The 23,356-nt window shown below is 48.8% G+C and overlaps 1 protein-coding gene across 1 annotated transcript in view; it reads left to right on the forward strand.

The window, feature by feature from the left end:
• The window catches only part of DNAH9 (dynein axonemal heavy chain 9), a 337,407-nt gene that overhangs the window by 25,670 nt on the left and 288,381 nt on the right, over window positions 1-23,356 (forward strand). The window contains exons 7-14 of the mRNA XM_058704720.1: window positions 1,965-2,132; window positions 3,574-3,690; window positions 5,284-5,434; window positions 8,873-8,987; window positions 14,071-14,139; window positions 15,466-15,592; window positions 18,975-19,230; window positions 20,664-20,905. Coding sequence (XP_058560703.1) covers window positions 1,965-2,132; window positions 3,574-3,690; window positions 5,284-5,434; window positions 8,873-8,987; window positions 14,071-14,139; window positions 15,466-15,592; window positions 18,975-19,230; window positions 20,664-20,905 — 1,245 coding nt within the window. The remainder of the gene's footprint in view (window positions 1-1,964; window positions 2,133-3,573; window positions 3,691-5,283; window positions 5,435-8,872; window positions 8,988-14,070; window positions 14,140-15,465; window positions 15,593-18,974; window positions 19,231-20,663; window positions 20,906-23,356) is intronic.

Below are 23,356 nucleotides of genomic sequence, written 5' to 3' on the forward strand. Positions count from 1 at the left end.
CTAAGCACAACTTGTTGAATGGACATGAATTGCGATCTAAGTCGATTTCATTTAAATCAGATTCTTTTCTGTTCTCCTGCGGATATATAAAATTGAAACGTGTTTTTAAGTAAAGACTGCCCCATTTCCCACCAGTAGAGGCAAGACCCCCTGGTCTGGGTGACGTCTTCCTTTCCTCAGCTGGTTCTTTCCTCTTCTCTCCTCCCGGACTTGAGCTGCTCGCCAACAGCCATGCCTGAGCATAGCAAGCAAAACGGGGGTGGAGGGGGGGTTAGATGGGCTGCCCCAGGCTGCCAGGTGCCCTCCTGGCAACGTGGGGCAAACCAGTCCCGTCTCACCACTTCCCGGTGGCTCTGTCACTGCCGTTGGACATGGCGTCCCAGGAAGGGAAGGGAGTCGAGCAGCCTCTCGCCAGCCTGATGGCTCAACCCGTCGCAGTGGCCATTGGCAGCGGGGATTTCCCGGAGTGGACTCAGGACCCACTGGGTTTTCTGCATTGTGACACGGTGTTCCCTCTACCTGCCCTCCAATCTCCCTTAGGGTGGAGGACCCCCTCCCAGCGTTTGCCAGAAGCATCCAAAGGTCAGAGTTACCCTCCTCTTTCCTGTTGGAAGAGGTCTGCGCCTAGATTGGAAGAAAGGCTGGGTTTGCAGGTTCTGTGACTTCAGATGAGCGTGTGCGAGGGAAAAACACAATCTGTCACAGTAGTGTCTTCTGAAGGCTCCCGTCCGATGAAGCGGCTTCTGTGGACTTGGGAGGGGCTCCTCCCCGAGGCTGTGCGCTGTCCACCTGTCACTTAATTCTGAGCACAGCTGGGGCACTGCCGTATCAACGACAACCGTGACAGCAAGACGCCCGTACTGTGTACTTGCCGTGTGCCAAGCACTGGCCTAAACCCTAAGCCAACCCGGACTGCTTTCACTCCCGCCATTATTATCCTGTTGCAGATGAAGAAACTCAACAGAGACGCCCAGTAACTTGCTCACTGTCGCCCAGCCGACCAGATTCCTTCTCTCGGCAGGAGTGGTTGCTGAGAATATCGGTGTCTCCCTCTTGGCTTGTCCTTGAGACCTTTTGAAGGATCTGTTTTCTGTCAATATCCCTTAAGATAGCTGTGCTTCTGGAGCCAGATAACATGTTTCCCTTGAAATGGATTTATTTTTATTTTTTTGAAGTTTATTTATTTATTGAGAGAGAGAGAGAGAGAGAGAGAGAGAGAGAGAGAGAGAGGTGGGCAGGAGCAGAGGGAGAGAGAGAATCCCAAGCCGGCTCTGCCCTGTCAGCAGAGCCTGATGTGAGGCTCGAACTCATGAACCGCGAGATCACGCCCTGATCTGAAACCAGGAGCCAGACGCTCAGCTGGCGGAGCCACCCAGGCACCCCGACATGGATTTTTAAAAAAAAATTAGGGGCGCCTGGGTGGCTCAGTCAGTTAAGTGTCCGACTTCGGCTCAGGTCATGATCTCACAGTTTGTGAGTTCGAACCCCGCGTCGGGGCTCTGTGCTGACAGCTCAGAGCCTGGAGCCTGCTTTGGATTCCGTGTCTCGCTCTCTCTCTGCCCCTCCCCTGCTCATGCTCTGTCTCTCTCTGTCTCAAAAATAAACAAAACACTAAAAAAAAAATTAAAAAAAAAACAAACCAGAAGTAAACCCACCAGTCACGTAAATAATGTTGTTATCGTTTGTTATCTATTAGAGAACCCGGAAAGAGGCTGAAATATACATGTGGTTTTTTTCTTGTCTGTGTGAATTCTATTTACCTGTGCTTCCTCTTTGCTTTGTGAGTTTAGCCAAGTTATTTATACCAAGCCAATCTAATAATAAGGCTACGATACTCATCAGCCTTCCTATTTTCCTAAGCAACCACCCACGCTCCCCATGATTTCTAGCCCTTCCCATACTCATCTGAGTGTTATCTCCTCCTGCTCTTAGTATTTTAACTATTTTGTGAACTGGCCCTATAGGATCTTCTGAAGACAACCCTGGATTTCCACACGCTGGGAAAGCTTGAGTTTAGTGGCATCAGAGGGAGTGCCCTGAGTCGGCAGGTCCAGCAAATATACGACGAATTTCAAGAGATGTACAGGGTCTTTACAGAGGCCCCCTATGACTGCTTGGACCCCCAGAGCACGGTAAGGCTTGGAAAGGCTAACTCACAAGCTTTTTCTCTTTCTCAGATGCCTCGAGGCGGTAGGGTCTGGGTGTTTACTTGCATTTTCCTTGTGTATTTCCTTTGGTTCCCGGGGCTCCGTTGGTTGTATTAAGAGACCACTCCCAGTTATTCTCTTTGTCAGGAGAAAGTTCAGGAAAGGCCTTTTCTAACGGCTGACTGCTCCAGACTGATGATACCCAGGGTTCCAGAGATGCTGAGACGTGTACGGGTTGATGGTGGGGGGCCGTGTGCAAAGCTTTCAGCTTCGAGCTCCGCGGAGGCCAGGCGCACCCGGGCAGAATTTCATTAGTGGCTTGGGGAGGGGGAAGTGAAACAGAGGCTGAGTTGTTCTGAGCTGACCCTGGTCCCCCAGGGAGTCTTCAGGCAGAGGAAAGGGCCAGAGTTGCAGTTTCCAGGATCCCACATGTCACCTATAGCCCAGGATTCTGAACCCGTGGGTCCAAGCCTGCAGCAGGAAAAACAAAACAAAACAAAACAAAAAAGCAGAAGGGTCAGGACGGAAGCAGGGAATGGCATGCCTGTTAGGAGGGGCTGAATTAGGGGAGAAGGAATCACAAGAATATACCAGGGGAAGTGAAAAAAGAAATTGAGCAGAAATCTACTCTGAGCACCTCCAGACCTTGGGTGATTCGCTGGCCAAACCCAGAAGGGATCACTTTCTAAAAATTCCATGAGTCTCAGGTGGAAAAAAAAAAGGGGGGGGGCGGTGGCATATGAGAAAACAGGATATACACTGTGTGTTTGCTACAAAGTGATAATCTGAAAACACACCAAATCCTACCCACAAGGAAACATACTAGTATTAATGTGCTTGGGTTTGGGAAGTAGAAAAACACTATGCTGTTCTGGTTTTCTTTGTCTTTTTTGTAAGGCGATGCATCAGTGTTGGAAAGCGATAATAACAGGTAATAACGATTCCACAAATAAAAGTTTCTTTGACAATGGCTACGCTCTAAGAAAGAGAACATACTTGGGGCCGTCTGACAAAACACAGTATTTGGGAGGATTTTGACTTGGGGCAGGAAGGAAAGTAGGAGGTAATGATACAATAGCCTTACTGCCGGGCTGTTGGCGCTGAGGTGGCTTCTGGGGTGACATGAGCTAGCACTGGGGGTGAGAGAAGGGACTTCAGAAGGTGGGAGAGGGGCCCTGAAAGGGGGTGACAAGGAGCCAAGCTCACACCGGACTCAATTTACCAGGAAAGTGACATCCAGGAAAACAATACTGCAGTAATAGGGTCACTGCATGGATAGAAACAAAGCCATGCCAGGGTGAATTTTAGAAACTTAAAGTAAGTCCTGGGTGTAGCCAATTCAAGCACATAGGTGGTGGTAAAGAGCATAGTGGGATTGGCCTTGAGGAGCTCACGTTCGTCCTACGTCCACGTGATGTCTCTATAGGAATTCGAAAATGACGTGTCCGAATTTCGCCAGAGAGTAGAAGATCTTGACCGAGGGCTGGGGACCATCTTCATTCAAGCCTTCGATGATGCCCCCGGTTTGGAGCATGCCTTTAAGGTTTGTGTAGTGGGGGGCAGACGGGTAGGAGCCGCCACTGTGCTCCATTCTGTCCCCACCGTCAGCTGAGGGGGACAAGGCCCCTCTTCCAATGGTTTTGTCCCCACAGATGTCAATTGTTCCTGTGGGTCTTCTAGAATGGTGTCATGGGAGAACTAGGCAAAGGGACTGGGCAGAACTAGGGCTCTCAGGTTGATCATTAATGCTTTTCTAGAAACACGACGATGTGAAAATACTTTCCAAAAAAGTTTATTCTAGAATGTTCTCTCTGGGCCTTATCCCGAGCGTGCCCATTAGAAGTGAAGTCTACTTGCGGTTGCCCCCCTGAAAACCTGGGCTATTTAACCAGTGCTGCAGGGCTGATTCAAGCCGGAGCAAACCCCCCCATAAGTGGTTGCAGGGTTCAGCTACCAGCTGCTGAAGCCCATCAGGGGCCAGCTGGAGCAGGAATAGGGAGGAGAAGGCACAGGACAAGTGGACAGTGGGTGCACACTGAGACTTCTGAGTCGTGAGGCACGATGCCTTCACGGCACGTGACCGATCTTCTCTAAACTGCAAAGGAACTTCAACTCTGTAAAGACTTGAAGATTAGAACAAGGACTGACCGGTGGCAGTTATAAGGAGGCCAATTTGGGCTCCGTGGAGGAGAGAGATTTCTGTGAAAGGTGGAATGGACTTCTCCAAGAAGTCGATGAGTGTCCAGGCGCTGAAAATGTCCTTGGGTAGCCTCAATGACCAGTGAGACAGTTGTCGAAGAGGCTCAAGCCCTGGGTGGGTGAGTCCGTGCCATTCTGGGATAGTGGGTGATCCAGCATGCCAGCCTTCGTTAGCCATCGAGCATAGAGACACATGACCTTTCATAAACAGTGCAGCCCCATAACTCATGGGGAAACACTTGTAGGATTCCTCTCTCCAAGCCTTTGAACTCATTCCGGAAATTAGTTCCAGAATTAGTTCTCTCTGAAACTTATTTCTTGCTCGCCACCCTCAAATTTGAGCCTTCCACATTCTCCCCAACACCTGGCCCACTTAGTTTTTTTTTTTTTTTTTTAGTTTATTTATTTATTTTGGGAGAGAGAGGGAGCAGGGGAGGGGCAGAGAGCAAGGGAGAGAGAGACTCCCAAGCAGGCTCTGTGCCATCGGCACACAGCCGGATGCAGGGCTCGAACTCATGAACCGTGAGATTGTGATCTGAGCCGAAATCAAGAGTCAGATGCTTAGCCAACTGAGCCACCCAAGCACCCCTAGCTCAGTTAGCTTCTTTACCTCATCTCTATTTCTGTTTTAGTTCTCTTTTTTTAATGAAGATCAGCTCTCTGAAATCTTTAGCTTTCTCTTTGTTTAATCCTTTACTCAGGGTCTCTCAACACATGAGAGTCTGGCAGGTAATTCAGCAGACAGGTCTCCTTCTCCTTTAGAAGCAAAGGAGGGAGGGGCGACTATGAATATCCACCTATTTATAATCATTGACTCAACAGTTTTCGACCCTCTGCCGCCAGCAGACATCTGAAAGAAATAGCCAGGAAACAAGCTGTAACCTTAGAAAGGTTGGATCTGTGACTTTTTCTTCTTCTCTCTCTGCCTCCTCTGCAGCTGCTAGACCTAGCAGGGAACCTTCTGGAAAGACCGCTGATAGCGCAGGATGCATCTGAAAAGTACCTGCTGTTCGTCCGAATGTTCCACAAAGACCTGGATACCGTGAGGGTGATCTACAGTCAGCGCGTCCAGGAGGAGGCGGAACTTGGTAGGTTTGTGGCGAGCGGATTTGAATGGGGGAGTTCTGTTACCAGCAAGGGTGCAGCTCAACCCTCTTGTGTCCGTTAAATGGCCACGGTGGGTCCATGACATCCTCCCAGAAAAGAGAGCACAGTCTTCCTGCTTGAAATCTCAGGCCGCCTTGGGTAATTGTAGAATTCACTGACCCGCGCATTTCCCTGTGTCTGGGGCTGCGACTGGCAGCCGACCCAGAGCACTGAAGTCCCGACTGCTTCTGGCTGAGACCTTAGCACCATGCATGAGTTGACCCTTGATCAATGTTGCCACACTGATCAATCTCCAGCGTACCTTAGTTCCACAAAGGATTTCTACATGCCTGGGGAAAGTTTCTGCTCCCTTCTGACACCATAGCAAACCCTGCTTCTGGAGGGGGGGCCCTGCGGGAGGCTGACAAAGCGTGGGTCCGTGCCGAGGTGTGATGTCTCCATTCTTGAAAAAAAATTTTTTTCTAACCTTTATTTATTTTTGAGAGAAAGAGAGAGAGAAAGAGCATGAGCAGGGGAGGGGCAGAAAGAGAGGGAGGCACAGATTCCGAAGCAGGCTCCAGGCTCCAGGCTCCAGGCTCCAAGCTCCAAGCTGTCAGCACAGAGCCCGATGTGGGGCTCAAACCACAGACCGGAGATCATGACCCGAGCCGAACTCGGACGCTTAACCGACTGAGCCTCCCAGGCGCCCCATGACGTCTCCATTTTTGCCGCAATTCTTAGATGCCCTGTCTTACCTGCTCTGAAGTCAAACACAAGTTCAGTTCTGCTCTACAAGCATTTCTTGAATCCTCACTATATGCAGGGCACCTTTGTGGACACTGTATACAGAGGCAGGCCAGGGTAAGGGATAAAGTAATTAATACTAAAGGGTTGTTCTTCAAGGAACACATCAGACATGAACAGGCTTAACAGTAACGCAGAGCAGAGAACACAGGCGATGTTCAACTTGAGTCGCAGCGAACGGTAACGAAACAAGACAGCTTCTGGCCGGGAGGTCTGAGGGGAGTGTGTGGGGTAGGTGGCCTTGAGCTGAGCCCTGCAAGGTCGGGGGATAGACAGCCAGGGAGAAATGGCAAAGGCCTCTGAAGCAGAGACAGGAGAGGAAGGTGATGGGTGGCACCTGCCTCAGCCAAACGAGGTTACATGGGGAGATTATGTTAGTCACAGAGTTTGGGGCACCATTATCACCTTCTTTGAGTGCCATATTTAGGAATCTGGAGTTCATTATTTGGGTAACGGGAAAATTTCCAGGGTTTTTAAGCAACAGAGTGAGTAGGACCACTGCATCTATAAAGACGTTTGTAAGTTCCCAGGGAGGTCATGAAGAACTGCTTCTTAGGGGCGCCTGGGTGGCTCAGTTGATTGAGTGTCCGACTCTTGGTTTCTGCTCAGGTCATGATCTCATGGTTCATAAATTTGAGCCCCACGTTGGGCTCTACACTGACAGCATGGAGCCTACTTGGGATTTTTTCTCTCCTTCTCTCTCTCTGTCTCTTTGCCCCTCCCCTGCTTGTGTGCTTTCACTTTCCCTCTCTCAAAATAAATAAACTTCAGAAACAAACGTTTCTAAAGTTCTGTAGGTCAGAGCCCAGCATGATGTGCCTTGATCTCCACTGAGAGTGGCCCAGGGCTGAAATCACAGAGTTGACCAGGGCCAAGTTCTCATCAGGAGGTCCCGGGGAGTAGGGGGAATACGCTTTCGAGCTCATTTCGTTGGGAGAATCCAGTGCCTTGTGACTGTAGCCCCGAGGTCTGCAATTCCTCGTTGGCTGTTGGCCGGCGGGGGGAGGGGGGCTGGGGGGGCCACTTAGTGACTGGCTGGCACGCCCATGCCTCCATCTTCAGGCCAGGTATGGCTTCCTGAATCCCTGACTTCTCCTTCCAGCCACCAGAGAAAACGTTCTGCTTTAAAAGGAGTCACCTGATTAAGTCAGGCCCACCCAGGATCGTCTCTCTTCCGCTATCTAACATAGCATCATCACTGGAGTGATTTCTCGATCGTATCTGGTTCCCCACCCCCTCCACACACACACTGAAGAGGAGAGGATTATGCAAGGGTTAGGGTCATTGGTGTCATCTTAGCATTTTGCCCTGCTGTGGAGGCCGGGCAGAATGTGACTGTAACAGATCAGGGCTGAGGGTACGACATCAGGGAGCAGTGGGGTCTGTGGTAAAATAAGGAAGAGACCACTATTCAGCTACACTTGCTAATTAGAAGTGGTGGCTGGTTCTTGCCAACTCTTCCAACTGAGATTTTTTTCAAGAAATGGAATCCAGGGGCACCTGGGTGGCTCGGTCGGTTAAGTGTCCAACTCTTGGTTTCAGCTCAGGTCATGACCTCACATCCGTGAGTCTGAGCCCCACGTCGGTCTCTGCACTGACAGTGCGGAGCCTGCTTGGGATTCTCTCTGTCCCTCTCTCTCTCTCTGCTCCTCTCCCCACTCTCTCTTTCTCAAGTTAAATAAACTGAAAAAATAAGTTTTAAAAATTTGTCTTAAAAAATGAAATCTAATCACTGTTGAATCCTGACAAGTAATTGTGAGCAAAGAAACCCACTGTTTGGACTACAGTAAGAGCATCCAGGCTGTGCTGACGCTGGGCAAGTGATTCACAACCCACACGGCCTGTCTCATTCATCATCTTAGTGAATTTTCACAGAAACCCTGGAAATGAAGCAGAGAAGATAGTATTCCCATTTTATAGATGAAAAACTGAGGCCCAAAGAGATTCTATTGTCTGTTTAAGGCAGTGTTTTCAACCCTGAATGTGCAATTGAAATCATCTCCAGAGCTTTTAAAAATACAGGTGACTGGGCCCCACCCAGACCAATTAAGTCAGAATGGCTGAGTCAGGGTCCAAGCATTAGTAATTTTTTTAAGTTTGTTTATTTATTTATTTATTTGAGAGAGAGAGAGAGAGAAAGAGAAAGCAGGAGCGGGGGGCAAAGAGGGGGAGGTGGAGAGAGAGAATCCCAAGCAGGCTCCACACTGTCAGCCCAGAGCCCCAAGCAGGGCTGGATCCCATGATCTGTGAGATCATGACCTGAGCTGAAATCAAGAGTCAGATGTTTAACCCACTGAGCCACCCAGGTGCCCCGGGATTTTTTTAAGAGCCCCCAGGTGATGCTGATGTGCAGGCAGGTGGAAAGTCCCAGGTGTGGAGTCAGAAAGCCAGTGAAGGGCAGCGCTGGGCTGGGCACCCCTGTCCTCGGACCCCATTTGGTGTTCTCCCCCAGGCCCCTCCTCCTCACTCCTTAGTCTACAGGCCGATCTCCCGGGACCCACCCCCATCTCAGTGTGGGCACAGGGTGACTTTAGCAGGTGGAGGTACTGAAGCAAAAAGTAGGGGGGGGCGGGTATTCCTGGGCAGAGTGGGGCCGGGGGCGGGCCTCCTTCAGTCTGCCTGTGCCGTGTCCCCAGGGTTCGCCGCCGTGCACAAGAACATGCCCACTGTGGCCGGGGGTCTCCGCTGGGCACAGGAGCTGCGGCAGCGTATCCAGGGCCCCTTCGCCAGCTTCAGACGCATCGCACATCCGTGAGTAACCGACTCCCCAAAGGCGGGTGCGTTTTAGGCTTCAGCTCCCGCTCTGGATTTTTGGAGAAATGCAGCTCACTTCCCTAAGGCATGAAAATCACCTTCATTTCTTTCCCTTTTCAGCAGTAGACCAGCATCTTAAGTCCGTTTGGGCTGTTGTACAGAATGCCACAGACCTGGTGGCCTATAAACACCAGAGGCACTTCTCACACCTCTGGAGGCTGGCAAGTCCAAGATCATGGTGCCGGCAGATTTGGTGTGTGGTGAGGCACACCCTGGTTCACAGATGGCTGTCCCCTCACTGTGTCCACATGGCAGGTGGGACAAGGGACCTCCATGGAGCCTCTTTTTAATAGGACACTAATTCCTTAATGAGGCCCCACCCCCGCCATGAGGCTCCACCCCTTCACGGGGCTCCACCCCTTCACGGGGCTCCACCCCTTCACGAGGCTCCACCCCCTTCACGAGGCCCCACCGCCTACATGAGGCTCCACCCCCTTCACGAGGCTACACTGCCTACATGAGGCCCCACCCCTTCACGAGGCTCCACCCCTCCATGAGGCTCCACCCTCATGGCCTAATCACTCCCGAAAGGCCCTGCCTCCTAATGCCATCACATGGAGGGTAGGATTTCAACATGTGAATTTTGGTGTGGGAGGGAACACAAACATGCAGTAACGAGATTGATACATTTGGACTCATTAGGGGACCGTTGGTGCAAAATGAGGCTTCCTGGATGACAGGCGGCCTCTTTTTTGCTCCATCAGATTGATTTCTTTTCTTTAATGTTTATTTTTGAGAGAGACAGAGAGCGACAGAGGGGCAGAGAGAGACAGGGAGACACAGACCCTGAAGCAGGTTCCGGACTCTGAGCTGTCAGCCCAGAGCCCCACATGCCAACTCACCGTGGGATCACGACCTGAGCCGGACGCTTAACCTACTGAGCCACCCACGTGCCCCGAGGGTCCTTTCTAGAGGCAAAGGAGTCGGGGTTTTCCAGCTCTTTGGGGCTTTCCCACCAGTCTCCTCTAACACAGCGTCTCCTGGCTACTGAGGCTGCTGGAAAATAAGAGAAGCCCAGTGTCTAAAGCGTGCTGTAAAGTCTTCGCCTGTTAGATACCTGGGGCTCTTGTTACGTGCAGCTTCCCAGGCCTCACCTCCCACTACTGAATCCGAATCGCGAAGCGGGATGGGGCCTATGAATTGCTTCCTTAGCAAGCTCCCCCCGCCCCGTGATTCTGATGGTTGACCAGGTTTGGAAACCACCGGTTTCCACAATCTGGAAGCTGGGCTACCTAGAGGCATCTCAGCTGCAAGAAGCGAGAGAACTGTTTTGCGGTATCATGTTCAGGATGCTTCGGGAAAGGGCGGTCTTTCTCTGACCCCTCTTTCTGAAGAGTCTCCTTTGAGGGCACTCAGCTTTGGCAAACAATACGGCAACCAAGCGTTGAGACCCTGACCTCCCAGGTGTTTTTGGCATCGGGTAGGACGCCGGCGACCCTCTGGTGCAGGTGGCAGGACTGAACGCTTTCAGGGGCCGGGGAAGAAAAACGGAAGACCGGCCAGGCTGGGGTCCCACAAGGGGGTCACCAGCGCCCCATCCAGCGCTGCCCAGTGGAAAAGCTGACTCCGTAAGAGCGCTCCCCCCACGCAGACAAGAGCTGAAAATCGCGGCGTGTCTGTAAAACGCCCAACTTCAGAGTTACCACCTGCTCTCAAACTCCACACCCATCCGATAAACAGGGGGTCAGGTCTGCCCTGCAGGCGATCCGTTGGCAACATCTGATCTGGTCTGAGCTAGCCGAGCTCTTTGTTTTGCAGATGAAGAAAGGGAGGAAAACGGAAATGAGGTGACAGGCTCACCACAGTCCCAGGGAGAGATCCCAGAAAGAACTGGAACAGTCTGGGGTCTTGAGACCCTGGCCCGGCACTCTTCCCGGGAAGCCCCCAGCCACAGGCAGCGTGGCCCAGGGTACTTCTGAGCCCCATCTTCTCAAACGTGCACGTGGATGTGGGCTGTCGGAGGGGAGGGGCATGACCTTGGGCGAGGGGCTCTCTGGCCGCAGCTGTTCCCCCAAGAGGCAGGCAGCTGTGTTTCATCGGCAGCCAATGTGTCTAGCCCAGGGGGGATGGGAGGATGGTAAGAGGGCCTGGGCCTGGAGAGGGGATCTGAACGGCACCCAAGGTGTCCTCTGTGGTCCCCCCTGAAAGTTCCCCTTTGTTTAAAAATGAATTCACATTTGCAGCACCTTGCTCTGTAATATACAGCTGACCTTTGAACAACATGGGTTTGAACTGGGCGGCTCCATTTACATGCAGTTTTTTTTTTTTCCTTTTTCTTTTCTTTTGCTACAAGAAGTTTTATTGTTTCCATTTGGTCCGGGGTGGTTAAAAGCTGCCTAGAGGCTGCAGGGAAAAGTAAGTTCAGGCTGAAACCTCAACGTGAGCAGGATGCTCAGAAAGGAGGTGCAGGGTCCCCTTCTTGTGCTTGACAAGGGGAGGAGCTACCCGCCTAGCCCAGCCTGGGGGCGGCCAGGCCAGCCTGCGGAGGTGGGCCAGCTGGTTACCGTCTTCTTGAGGAGTTTCACCTGCCCCTCTGGGACGTGGTTCTCGGGATTCCCAGAGGTGGGGTCTGTGCTCGTGCGACCCAGGGCAAGCGGATCCAGAAGGACCTGGTTCAGCTTCTCATCCAGAAGCGTGGAAGCTTCCGTGGCGTGGCAGGCTTCACCTCTCCCATCTCGGGATGGCTTCTGTGCCTTCTGGAACAGGCGCATCAGCTCCGCTGGGTTTGTGACTTCGAGAGACGCTGGACACCCTCACGCTTCTCTGCCAACTGGGAGGAGAAGTGGCCCAGCCCTCCGGAGCCGCATCAGTGCATCCAGGTAGAAGCCTGGAGAGACAGTTGTAGGAGGCGTGCAGGTGCAGGTTGATCAGGCAGTTGACGGTGGCCTCCACAGCGGTGGAATGATTCTGACGAATCTGGGAGCTCGTGGTTGGTCAGCAACAAGGAGCTAAGCCCAGTAGACGCTGTTGGCTGGTCCCGGAGGCAGGGCATGGCTGACAGGATGATTCCAAAGATTGCAACGGGGAAAGAGGTAGGAGGGCGCCGGGAGACCGGAAGAAGGGTTGGCACTGGGTCTGTTCCTTGCACAAGGTGTTGAGGCCAGAGACAAACCCAGGGGCTACTGGGCGCACTGCCCAGACCGAGTTTGTATGGTGTTCTTCCTTGTGATTTTCTTACCATCTTCTCTCTAGTTTCCTTTATTGCCAGAATACAACATATAACATATGTAACGTAAAACGTACGTGTTCATGGACAGTTTGGGGTATCTGTAAGGCTTCCAGGCAAGAGTAGCTGTTAATAGTTAAGTTTTTGGGGAGTCCAAAGTTATATGCGGATTTTTGCCTGCGTGGGGGTTGGCGTCCCTCACTCCCACGTTGTTTAGGGGTCAACTACCTGTATGAATTGGCTATAAAGAACGTTTTCCATTCCTCACCACGAAGGGAAGGCGAACCCACAGGGAGTTTGCAATTAGTCCTGTGGCTCCTGAAACTTCCAGGCGACTGGCACGGGCCCCCAGTGTGAGAAACCCTTCTCCCCTCTGGCCTCACTCTTCTCCAGAAACAAAACTGGGATCCGGCGTCTTGAGGCTTCCAGAAATCCCACGGCTCGGGAGGCGAGAGCTGGGGGGAGCCAGCCCACCTGGTCCAAAGCCCTTCTCTCGCCTCCTTGCTGCCTCCCCAGCCACACCTGCTCCTTCACCGGGAACGGGGACTAAGGACTGGGAATAAAACGCCAGGAAATCCAATGCTTTCTCTGCAGGCATGAGGGCTTATCCTGAGAGCTCAGGATATGTGGTGGAGAACCCTTGTGTTGGGTTAAGGAGCAAATGGGTTTTTAAAAATCTTTGCAATCAGCCGGGAGAACGAACAAAAACAGACGCTCCCACACAGTCAGCGTGAAGGTGTCTGAAAATTACAGACACTTCGCCGATGTTCCCAGAGGCTGGACTTTCATTTCGTGTTGCAAAGGAACGTCACAACCGGGCGACAGTGTGGGTAACGGTGCCTCCAGCCGGACCCTGCTTACATGCCATGTGGCCCCCAGCATCCCTGCGGAAGCCTCTGTGTCCACGTGTGCGTTCACGTAGGGGGGGCATAAGAGGTGGGAGGGGAAACTTGCATCGACGTGTCAGTGAGTAATGGGTAGGAGGTTTTGTCATCACATGTCCTAGAAGGATTTCAGAGGAGACATATACACGTGTGTGTTACATATACACGTGTGTGTTACATATACACGTGTGTTACATATACACGTGTGTTACATGTACATATATACATATGTACATGTATATACATATGTACATGTGTACATGTATACATATATATACACACACACATCAGATGTCACTTTATACAGATGTATACAAAATATTGTTTTGGGGGCGCCTAGGTGGCTCCGTCAGTTAAGCATCTGATGTCAGCTCAGGTCATGATCTCAAGGTCTGTGAGTTCGAGCCCCACGTCAGGCTCTGTGCTGACAGCTCAGAGCCTGGAGCTGGCTTCTGATTCTGTCTCCTGCTCTCTCTCTCTCCTCCTCCCCCTCCCTCGCTCATGCGCGCTCTCTCTCTCTCTCTCAAAATTAAACAAACATTTAAAAAGTTTTCAATATTGTTTTTATATTTGATGTTGTGTAGTTTTATTATGTTATAATGCGTAACATTATTTAGTTTTTTTCCTTAAATACAGAAAACTGTAGCACCTAGAATGTTCCTTTCGTCTCAATTTCCGTTTTAATTCAGATTTTGGAAGGACTTCACTTGCCCATGCATGACTGGCTGGGCTAGGAGAGGGGGTTGGTGGAGCCCAGCGTGGGGGTGGGGGTGGGGTTCAGTGTCCCTGTGTTCGATGTCCCTGTCACCTGGGGGTCGGCCTGCATTTCAGGAAGTGCAGATGCCCTCTAGTGGCCGGTGGACGACACTGGCGAGAAGGACGCGGGGAACAGGTGCAGTTTGTTACTTCGATTATTATTTTGACCTCTAAATTGATGCCATTTCCCCCCCCCCCTCTTTTGTGTGGATAGTTGCCTGGAATCTGCCGAAGGAAAGCGAATGACACAAAAATATGAAGATATGCTCTCACTGCTCGACAAGTAAGCGGCTTCTGGCATCGTATTGTTCTGCAAATGGCATAGCCACCCCCGGCCCCCCTCCCCGCCCCCGTGGTGCCTTCTGTGGTTACCGGTTTCATGTAGATTCCTCAGTGGCTGTGCAATGTCACTGTTGTAGGATGTAAACCACGGTGTCTGTGAGTCCAGCGCTTCTGGGTCTCTGGGGAATGCGGCTCTGTTCTAGGAACAGACGCTTTCCAGGGTAGTTCGGTTGGGAGCGTGAACTTGGCCGAGCCGGAGGAAGTAGGGCGCTCCTCGGGACACCTGGAGATCGGTGTCCCGGGAAATCACAGCAGCCGCTCGCGAAACAGAAAGCAACGGTTTGTGCTACGCAAAGAGAAAATAAGTTTTAAAAGTACTTGCTGCGTCCTCTTACAGAGAAAACAGAAGAGTGACAATTCACACGGACTCTTAGTTCCTGTTCTAAAGCCGCAGTTAAGTCTTGTGGTTCAGGCTGTGATGCCCGCAGTCTCAGCAAATCCGGTGATGTCACCGCATGCCCGGGCTGGGGAGCCCTTCAGTGCCTCCCACTGGCTCTTGTCACTTTCACGTGACCCGAAAAGCCCTCGCTGTGGCCTTTGCCTCCCTCTCCAGCCTCGTCCCTTCCCCCCTCCGGCCTCAGCCGTTCCAAGATCACACTCCATGTGTCTCTTCTCTGCCCTGTGGTGGTGCTGATGCTTCTGCTGGGGGACATCCATTTCCCTTTCACTCTCCTACCTGTACTCATCCTTTGAGACTCCGTCAAGCCTCGCCTCAGCCCCTCTTCCATGCAGCCTTCCTGGCATTCTCCTTATCACACTCTCATCCCCGCCACTAGATGCCCGATGCCCGGTACATCTCTCCAGGATTGTACTTCTGTATTTTCCGTTTACCCGTGGTCCAGGGCCTTCGCTCCATTTACCATGGGGTGTTTATTCATCACGTTTTCAGTCATCGGGTAACGGCTGAGCGACGGATGTCTGAGCGGCATGAAGATGACTGTGAGAGCAAATCTTGCCCAATAACTTCTTCCCGTGGTTAATGAGACTAATCACAACTCCCTTTATCTCCTCTAAAGATTGCATGGAGCCTCTCGACCGGGTTCTCATTTCAGCTGTGTTACCTTTTGAAAGCCGAGTCGATGACTTTGACCTAAGAACGTAGCCAGGCATTTTACTGACGGTACCTTCAGTTTTTGTTATAGACGTGCACCTGTACCTATGTAAATATCTAGGTCATATACACATTAATAGATCTCTGTCTTCAGCGGGTCATTGCCAGGCGCTGGGAGGGTGCTTCAGAGGTGACTGTTGTCTCTGGTCCTCGCAGGTACGAGACGAGACTTTATGAAGACTGGTGTCAGACCGTGTCGGAGAAGTCACAGTACAATCTTTCCCAGCCACTTCTGAAACGTGACCCAGAGACGAAGCAGATTGCCGTCAACTTTAACCCACAGGTAAGGCAGCAGGAATTTCCTTGTGGGTTCCTGAAGAGACTCCTTTAACTCTGCTGATTTCAAAGGCAACAGAGGCGTTTTATAAGAAATTGCAGAAGCTGCCCGAGAGAATTTCCACCCCGGATCTCCCTTTCGGGATGAATCCCGCGGTGCGTTGTTTCCTTACGTTGTCCAGTGTCCCCATTTTTCTCCGTGGTTGGTCAATACGTTTGTGTCAGTTTTGCACAACAGAAAATACAGCAGAATATGTTTTAAACTTTCATAGTTGGGTGATAACAGCTTTGTTATGAACTCGACTCCACATACAAAGTTAGAACGGCAATTGCGTCCAAGATAAATTCATCCAGAAGTTTACATATCCTATTCTAGGTATGCACCATCTGGAATTCAAGAAAGTATTTAAATAGGTAACAGGTATTGCTACGCCTGCCCTCAAGGAACCCACCAGCTAGTTGGGAGCTAGGACCTCAACATGCAAAAGTCTACCTTTATTAGATTATATGTGATAAATCTCCTTGGAGTAGCTTTGGAAATAAGACTCTAGATTACTGGTTCTCACCTGGGGCAATTTAGTCCCCTTGGAGATATTTTGGGTTGTCCGTCATGAACTGGGTGCCAATGGTGTAGGGTGAGCAGATTCTTAAGGATGCAGCTAAACTTCCCACGACACTCAGGACAGCACCCCACAAGCAGGAGTTTTTGTCTGAAAGTGTCAGGGGTGCTGAGATTGAGAGGCCCTGCTCTAGGCGATCAGAAGAGTTGAAGACCACTGTGGGCTGTAGCAATGTGGAAAACTTCATGCCAGAGAACGTGATAACCAAAAGCCAGCCCATATCAGGAAGTATATCGGAAAAAAAAAAAAAAAAACAACTTAAAAGTATAGGCCACGCTGAGCTAAACGCAGTCACCGACTTCTGTATCAATGGCGTGCTCTCGAGGTAGAGAGAGCCGGAAACTAAGCTGATAGCATGTGAGTGTCTTTTGAGAAAATTACAGTTTAAGTAGAACATCGACTCCGACGGCGATCAGAGTCAACAAAGGGGGTTGGAGGGTCCATTTCTTCACTTTGGTAGCACATAAGCCTGTCGTTTGACTCATTTAACTCCTTGGCATAATTTTATCGGCATTCACCGTGAGCAATGTTGATTGTTAAATGCCCAAACAGAGGAGGGTCTGGGTTACCCACGAAGCCACAGTCCAGAGGTTATAATTGTAGGAATGAAGCCCTCAGGACGAGACAGTTTTGAGTATACGAGACAGTATACTCCTTCTCTGTATACTCCAGAGCAAGGACTCTTTCTCTCTCCCAATGTGCAGCACATAGTAGGCACTTTCGAAGTGTTCGTAGGCGGTAGAAGGAAAGAGGGGAGAGTGAAAGAGAGAAGAAAGGGGGAGAGGGAATACCTGAATTATAAAGTGAGTTAAGGGGAGACGACCAAACACAAGTCAAAGAGGAGCTGTATGTGTCCCCGTTTCCAGCTTCGAGCAACATGACAGTGGCCGTGCTAGTAAGAATGAACAGTAACATGTGTATCATTCTAGAGGGACATGATCAGATCTGCCCCTCTGGGGCCAGAAAAAAAATTCTTTTGCAAATTATTTAAAGTGTTTTAAATGCGCTATTATGGGATATTGAAATTATTTTCTCGTTTTATCAATCTGTATTTCACTGATCGAAAGATGCACTTTCTTTTTCTTTTTTGTTACATCTTCACATCTCTGAAAATGGCACGTGTTTATAGTTTAACCGCATTTTTCTTCCCTGGTTGGAAATGAAATAATAGAGAATCTCAACATTGAAGCATGTTGGAAAGAAATAAAATACAGTATAAATAAAGCTACAGGAAACATTCTTAGTTGTTGTGCCCGTCCTCGATGATTTATATGGGCTAAAGGCCTGGAAATGGGGTAAAGGATGTTCACATTGTGAGGATTCACATATACATCATCAGTTGGTTCTTCAGGAAGATGGAACTCGGTCATATCTCTTCCAGGAAGATATCCATTTCTTCAAATCACCCCCAGCCTGTTGAACTAAAAAAAAAAAAAAAAAAAAAAAAACATATATATATATATATATATATAGTATCTCAACATTGTTTTAATTTGTATTTATTTTGTGTGTGTGTATATATATATATATATATATATATATATGTATATATATATAGTATCTCAACATTGTTTTAATTTGTATTTGGCCACTAGTAAAGTAGAACCTTCCATCTGTTCATTGGCCGGTCATAGTTCTTCTACAAATCACTTGTTCATGTCTCTTGCCCACTTCGGATTGGAAGTGCCGTCTTTTCCCGTGAATTTGTTAGAATATTTGGGAGACATTTGTCGCATATTAAGAAATCCATTGCATATGTTTCAGACCTGTTGAAATGTGCCGTTTTATTACATGAACGATATTTAATGCCTGCAACCTTTTGTATTTTATTTTCCGGTTGTATGTTTGGAAGGGCCTTCTCCATCTCAGTATTATATAAGTAGACCTGATGTTTTAATTTTCTGTTTTCAGTTTTTACACTTAAATTTTTAATATCTGTCTTGAGCTTATTTCAAACAAAGTAGGAGACTGAAGCCATTTCCCCACCAGATGGTTAGCATTTGCCTTCATCCTGAGTAGGGTTGGCTGGGCCGCAGCGGAGCAGTGACCCAGAACCACTGCGAGGAGAGCTGGGAGCCCAGGTGTCTCCATGCAAAGGGGAGGGGAGTGGGAGGCGGGTGGGAAGTATCTCTGGGGTGTTTTGTTGCCCACACTAATACACATCTGTCCTCGTGGGTTCAGAGGTAAACGCAATAAATAGCGAAGACCCCAATACCTAGCAACCCAGCCAGAGGTCTCTTTTTCCATTGGCCCACGTCTGCTTCGCCTCTCACTCTTCAGTTCCACTGAACTCCGTGCCCACAGACATTCAGAGAGGCCTGAGTGACACAAAGGCGTGCCGGCACAGGCTCACGGAAACGAAGGGTTGTTTCCAGTGGTTCCATTTAACAATTAAACTCGTACAATAGCATCTCCTCTCAGTTCTGTCCATGTCTGTGTGTGCGTGACCTCATTGGGGTGAGCCCGTCACTGCATCAGCCATGTGCCCAAAAGCATCAGGGTAATCTGTCCAGCGTTGTTTTTGTTACTCTTTGGGATTGACGGACTTGACAGACTTGGTAAGCCTTGCTGCGTCTGAGTCCTCTGCTTTCTCAATTTCAAAACTCAGTTTCCCTTCTCTAGATGGAAGGAGCAGGTAGGAGCAAACGTTACGAAGGGACCCGTTACGAAGGTCTTTGGGCCCCTGGGGTTTTCTAGTCCTTGACTGATGATTGCCACCCTTTACTGCCACGGAGCTGTAACCACTTTAATGCCGATTTGCTTTTCCAGCTGACTTCAGTGCTGAAGGAAATGAGTTATCTTGAATCGAGGCAGATGCGACATGTTCCTGAGACAGCAGCAGCCATGTTCTCCTCCAGGGAATTCTATCGGCAGCTCGTGGTGAAGTTGGAACTGATGGCAAATTGGTACAACAGGATTATGAAAACTCTCGTAGAGGTGGAATTGCCGTTACTGGAGAAAGAGCTGGGGAATATCGATCTCTGCCTGAAAGCTGCAGAAGAGACTCTGAACTGGAAAACGGAAGGTAGCAGGGCACTGCCTGGAATCTGGGGAGGGGGTTGGGGGTCAGGATCCTGATAAAGTTGGTAGAACTTGAATGACTCCCCCAGTAACCGGATTTGTGCTTGAAACTCAAGCCTAGCCTCTGAGACATGTATCCAAAGCAGAGAAGGCAAGAAGGGCTAGTATTCCTTTTCTTCCTTCTCTTTGGATATGATTGGTAGACTGAGAAAATGTTGCCGCCACACGTTTGGGGAGGCTCAGGGTTTGCGTGACATACCCTGGGGTCTCCAACATATATTGGGCACTCCGTGAATGAGGGCTTTTCTTATATCATCACCGTCACTTAATTTTTCTCACTGAAATATAGACACCTTTTTTTAAAACTTTTTTTTATTTATTAAATAATCTTTACCCCCAACACAGGGCTCAAACTCATGACCTTGAGATCAAGAGTCCCATGTCCCACCGACTGAGCCAGCCAAGCACCCCTAGATTGTAGACATCTTAAGTGAGGGTACCATGATTTATTTCTTGTGTTTCTTCCAATTCAGCACTTTCATTGATGGATTAACTTTTGCAGGGTACTATGTAAGGGACCTCAACGGCACTTGGAATATGAGGTGTATGGGACGTGGCTCCTACCCTCAAAGAACTCACGTTTAGTGGGGCCAACAGACATATGTACAACCATAAATCACCCAAGACAGGCTATGATAAAAAGTCTTCACAGAGTTAAAAATAAAGTGTGCCAAATCACAGGGGAGGGAGATTAATTCTCATCAGAGTCCTCGAAAGAGTTCATGTTTGCAAAGGAGGTCACCATCAACTCACAGAAGTCTTGGAACGCCATATTAAATGAATTAGAACTTTATTTTATATGCAAGAGGGAGCAATGTTTTCAACGTTTTTTTTTTTTTATTTTTTTTTTTTAATGTTTATTTTTGAGACAGAGAGAGACAGAGCATGAATGGGGGAGGGTCAGAGACAGAGGGAGACACAGAATCGGAAGCAGGCTCCAGGCTCTGAGCTGTCAGCACAGAGCCCGACACGGGGCTCGAACTCACGGACCGTGAGATCATGACCTGAGCCGAAGTCGGACACTTAACCGACTGAGCCACCCAGGCGCCCCTGTTTTCAACATTTAATGAGGCGAAAGTGCTTTTCAGAAGGTCCATAACCCAAATACAATCACGATGGTGCACTGGTGTGCCCCAGCAACTATGACGATTTCTGTGCACTTGGTTGGTAAGCATTACCTCCTCGTTTCTTTTCCTCCGTAAGCAGGGTGATGGTAAGCATTGGCTTTTCAACACAGCCAGGAAGAAAAAGACTCTGGTGCTAACAAAATAGCTTGTGCAAGAAAGCCTTTTGAAACCTACAGATATTAAATCCGTACCTTCTGTAGCGACTAGACCTTTAACTCTTTCAATTAAATGTATTTCTTTTGGGGAGCAGGCATTTGGGATTATGTCATTCAAATCACCAACAGCGTTCATGATCTCGAACAAAGGATTCAGAAAGCCCAAGACAATGTGGAAGAGATTCAAAACATCATGAAAACATGGGTGTCTCCGATATTTAAGAGAAAAGATGGAAAAAAGGAATGTCTCCTTTCCATGGATGACCAGCGCAACCGGATGGAAAAATACTACGATCTCATCAAAGAATCTGGACTTAAGATTCATGCCCTCGTTCAGGTAATAACGAGGTGTAGCCTGTCGGATGCACCTACCACTAGCAGAGGGAAAGCATCAGGAAGTGTTTGGATGCAGTAAGTGATTTGAAAATTAGAACGCTCAACAGATCCCGTGACTTCTGCATTCAGGGTAGAAGTTTATAGTGCGAGCGGGAGAACTAAAGCTAACAGATCGGTAGAGAGAAAAGTCACATTCTGGTACCAGTGTGTCAGAATTAATACTGTCGTAACGGTGTCACCGCATGACCTAAGTCCCACGCCAAACCCCGAGGACATGGAAGGAGATGCCAAGTACAGAACCCTAGAGTCCGTAATGGATCACAGTTGCTATTTTTGATTAGCTGTGGTTTGAATCACAGTAACATGCTGTACTTTGACTCTGTTAATTTTATTTATCTGTTTTCTAATTCATTAATTTCTTTGTTTTTAAGTTTTATTTCTTTATTTTGAGAGAGCGAGAGAGAGAGCACGATCAGGGGAGGGTTAGAGAGGGGGTGGAGAGGGGATCCCAAGCAGGCTCTGCACTGTCAGCTCGGAGCCCGACTCGGGGCTCGAACTCACAAACTGCAAGATCGTGACCTGAGCCAAAATCAATAGTTGGACACTTAACCAACTGAGCCACTGAGGCGCCCCTCTAGTTCATTAATTTCTGTTCTTTGTGCTTTATCCTTTATCCTTTCTTTCCTTAATTTGAGGTTGTTCTCCCCTTTTCATTCTCCCCCTACCCGCCAAGGGCAGAAACTTAGGGTATTGATTCTAAGCCTTTCTTCTTTTCTGATACAAGCATTTGATGTAATTTTCTCTCTTAGCTGTACTTTAGTTGCATTCCACAAGTTTCATGTGCCTCATTTGCATTGTCATTCACTCTTAAATTTTTCTGCTCGTGACTCATTGTTTAATGGTCATTTGGAAGCACACTGTTTCATTTCCATATGTTCAGGGCTTCTCTGGATAGCTTAGTGAAATCGACCTTGAGTGCAGTCCAACTGTGGCCAGAGAAAGTACTCTGTAAGATCCAAATCATTTGGAATTCGCCAAAACTTGTTCCATGACCTAGAATACTGTCCCATCTTACTGCACATTCCTTGTACACTTGACAATGCCTTCATTCTTCCGTTGTTGGGTGTAGTGCTCTATGAATCTCCGTTAAAGTTCAAAGTGGTTGATACTGTTGTTCAGATCCTCTGTATGGTTTCAGGATTTCTTGTCCGTGTGTTCTACCAATTACCGAAAGGGCCGTGTTAACATCTCCGCCTGTGACTTTAGGTGATTTGTGTAACCCTTTAGTGCGGTCCGAGTTTTCATCAAGTTTGTGATGCTCTTTTAATACAGACACATTTATAATATCACGACTTTCTGATTCCTTCTCTTATAGACGGTATAGTAGAAACTTACTTTCCTAACAACTCTGCCTATTAACTGGGATGTTTAGACTATTACGGTTAGTGTAATTATGGGTGTGCTTGGATTTAGCCCTACCACCTTGCTATTTCCTGTTTGCTTCATCTCTGTTGTGTTGTTCTGCTCCTCTGTTCCTTCCTTCTTGTTATTCGCTATTTTTTTTTACTTAACGTTTATTTATTATTGAGAGATAGAGACAGAGCATGAGCATGGGAGGGGCAGAGAGAGGAGGAGACACAGAATCCGAAGCAGGCTCCAGGCTCCGAGCTGTCAGCACAGAGCCGACGTGGGGCTCGAACTCACAGACCGCGAGATCGTGACCTGAGCTGAGGTCAGACACTCAACTGACTGAGCCACCCGGGCGCCCCTGTTATTCTCTATTTTTAAAAATATCGTATTCTGATTTCTCAGTGGGTATTCCATCTTTTACTTTAATGATACTGTCATCGCATTACATTTGCAATGGTTGTTGTGGGTTATAGGTCTCTAATTACAATCAGTGATTGTTTTCCCATGAAATATAGGAACGTAGCCACAGTATGGTTCAATTCAAACATCCCCGTTCATCTTTGGTACTGTTGGGGTGTGTGTGTGTGTGTGTGTGTGTGTGTGTGTGTGTGTAACAAATCCCACACTAAATCCCAGGCCTTGTAAAGTATTCTATATTTTTGCCTTAAAAACTCAAGAAAAGGGACTCCTGGGTGGCTCAGTTGGTTAAGCGTCCGACTTCAGCTCAGGTCATGATCTCACGGTTCATGGGTTCGAGCCCCGCATCGGGCTCTGTGCTGACAGCTCGGAGCCTGGAGCCTGCTTCCGATTCTGTGTCTCCCTCTCTCTCTGCCCTTCCCCCACTCAGATACTCTGTCTCCATCTCTCAAAAATGAATAAACGTTAAAAAAAAAAAAAACTCAAGAAAAAAATACTTCTGGTATTTTAGATCCACCCACATACTCGCCATTTCCAGACTTATTTTTTTCCCCTTTTCTGTAAAACTGACTTGCCACCTGGAGTCATTTCTCTGTAGCCTGAAGAACTCCATTCAGTTTTTCTT

Source organism: Neofelis nebulosa, chromosome 16 (genome assembly GCF_028018385.1).
Source record: "Neofelis nebulosa isolate mNeoNeb1 chromosome 16, mNeoNeb1.pri, whole genome shotgun sequence".
Classification (NCBI taxonomy): Eukaryota; Metazoa; Chordata; class Mammalia; order Carnivora; family Felidae; genus Neofelis; species Neofelis nebulosa.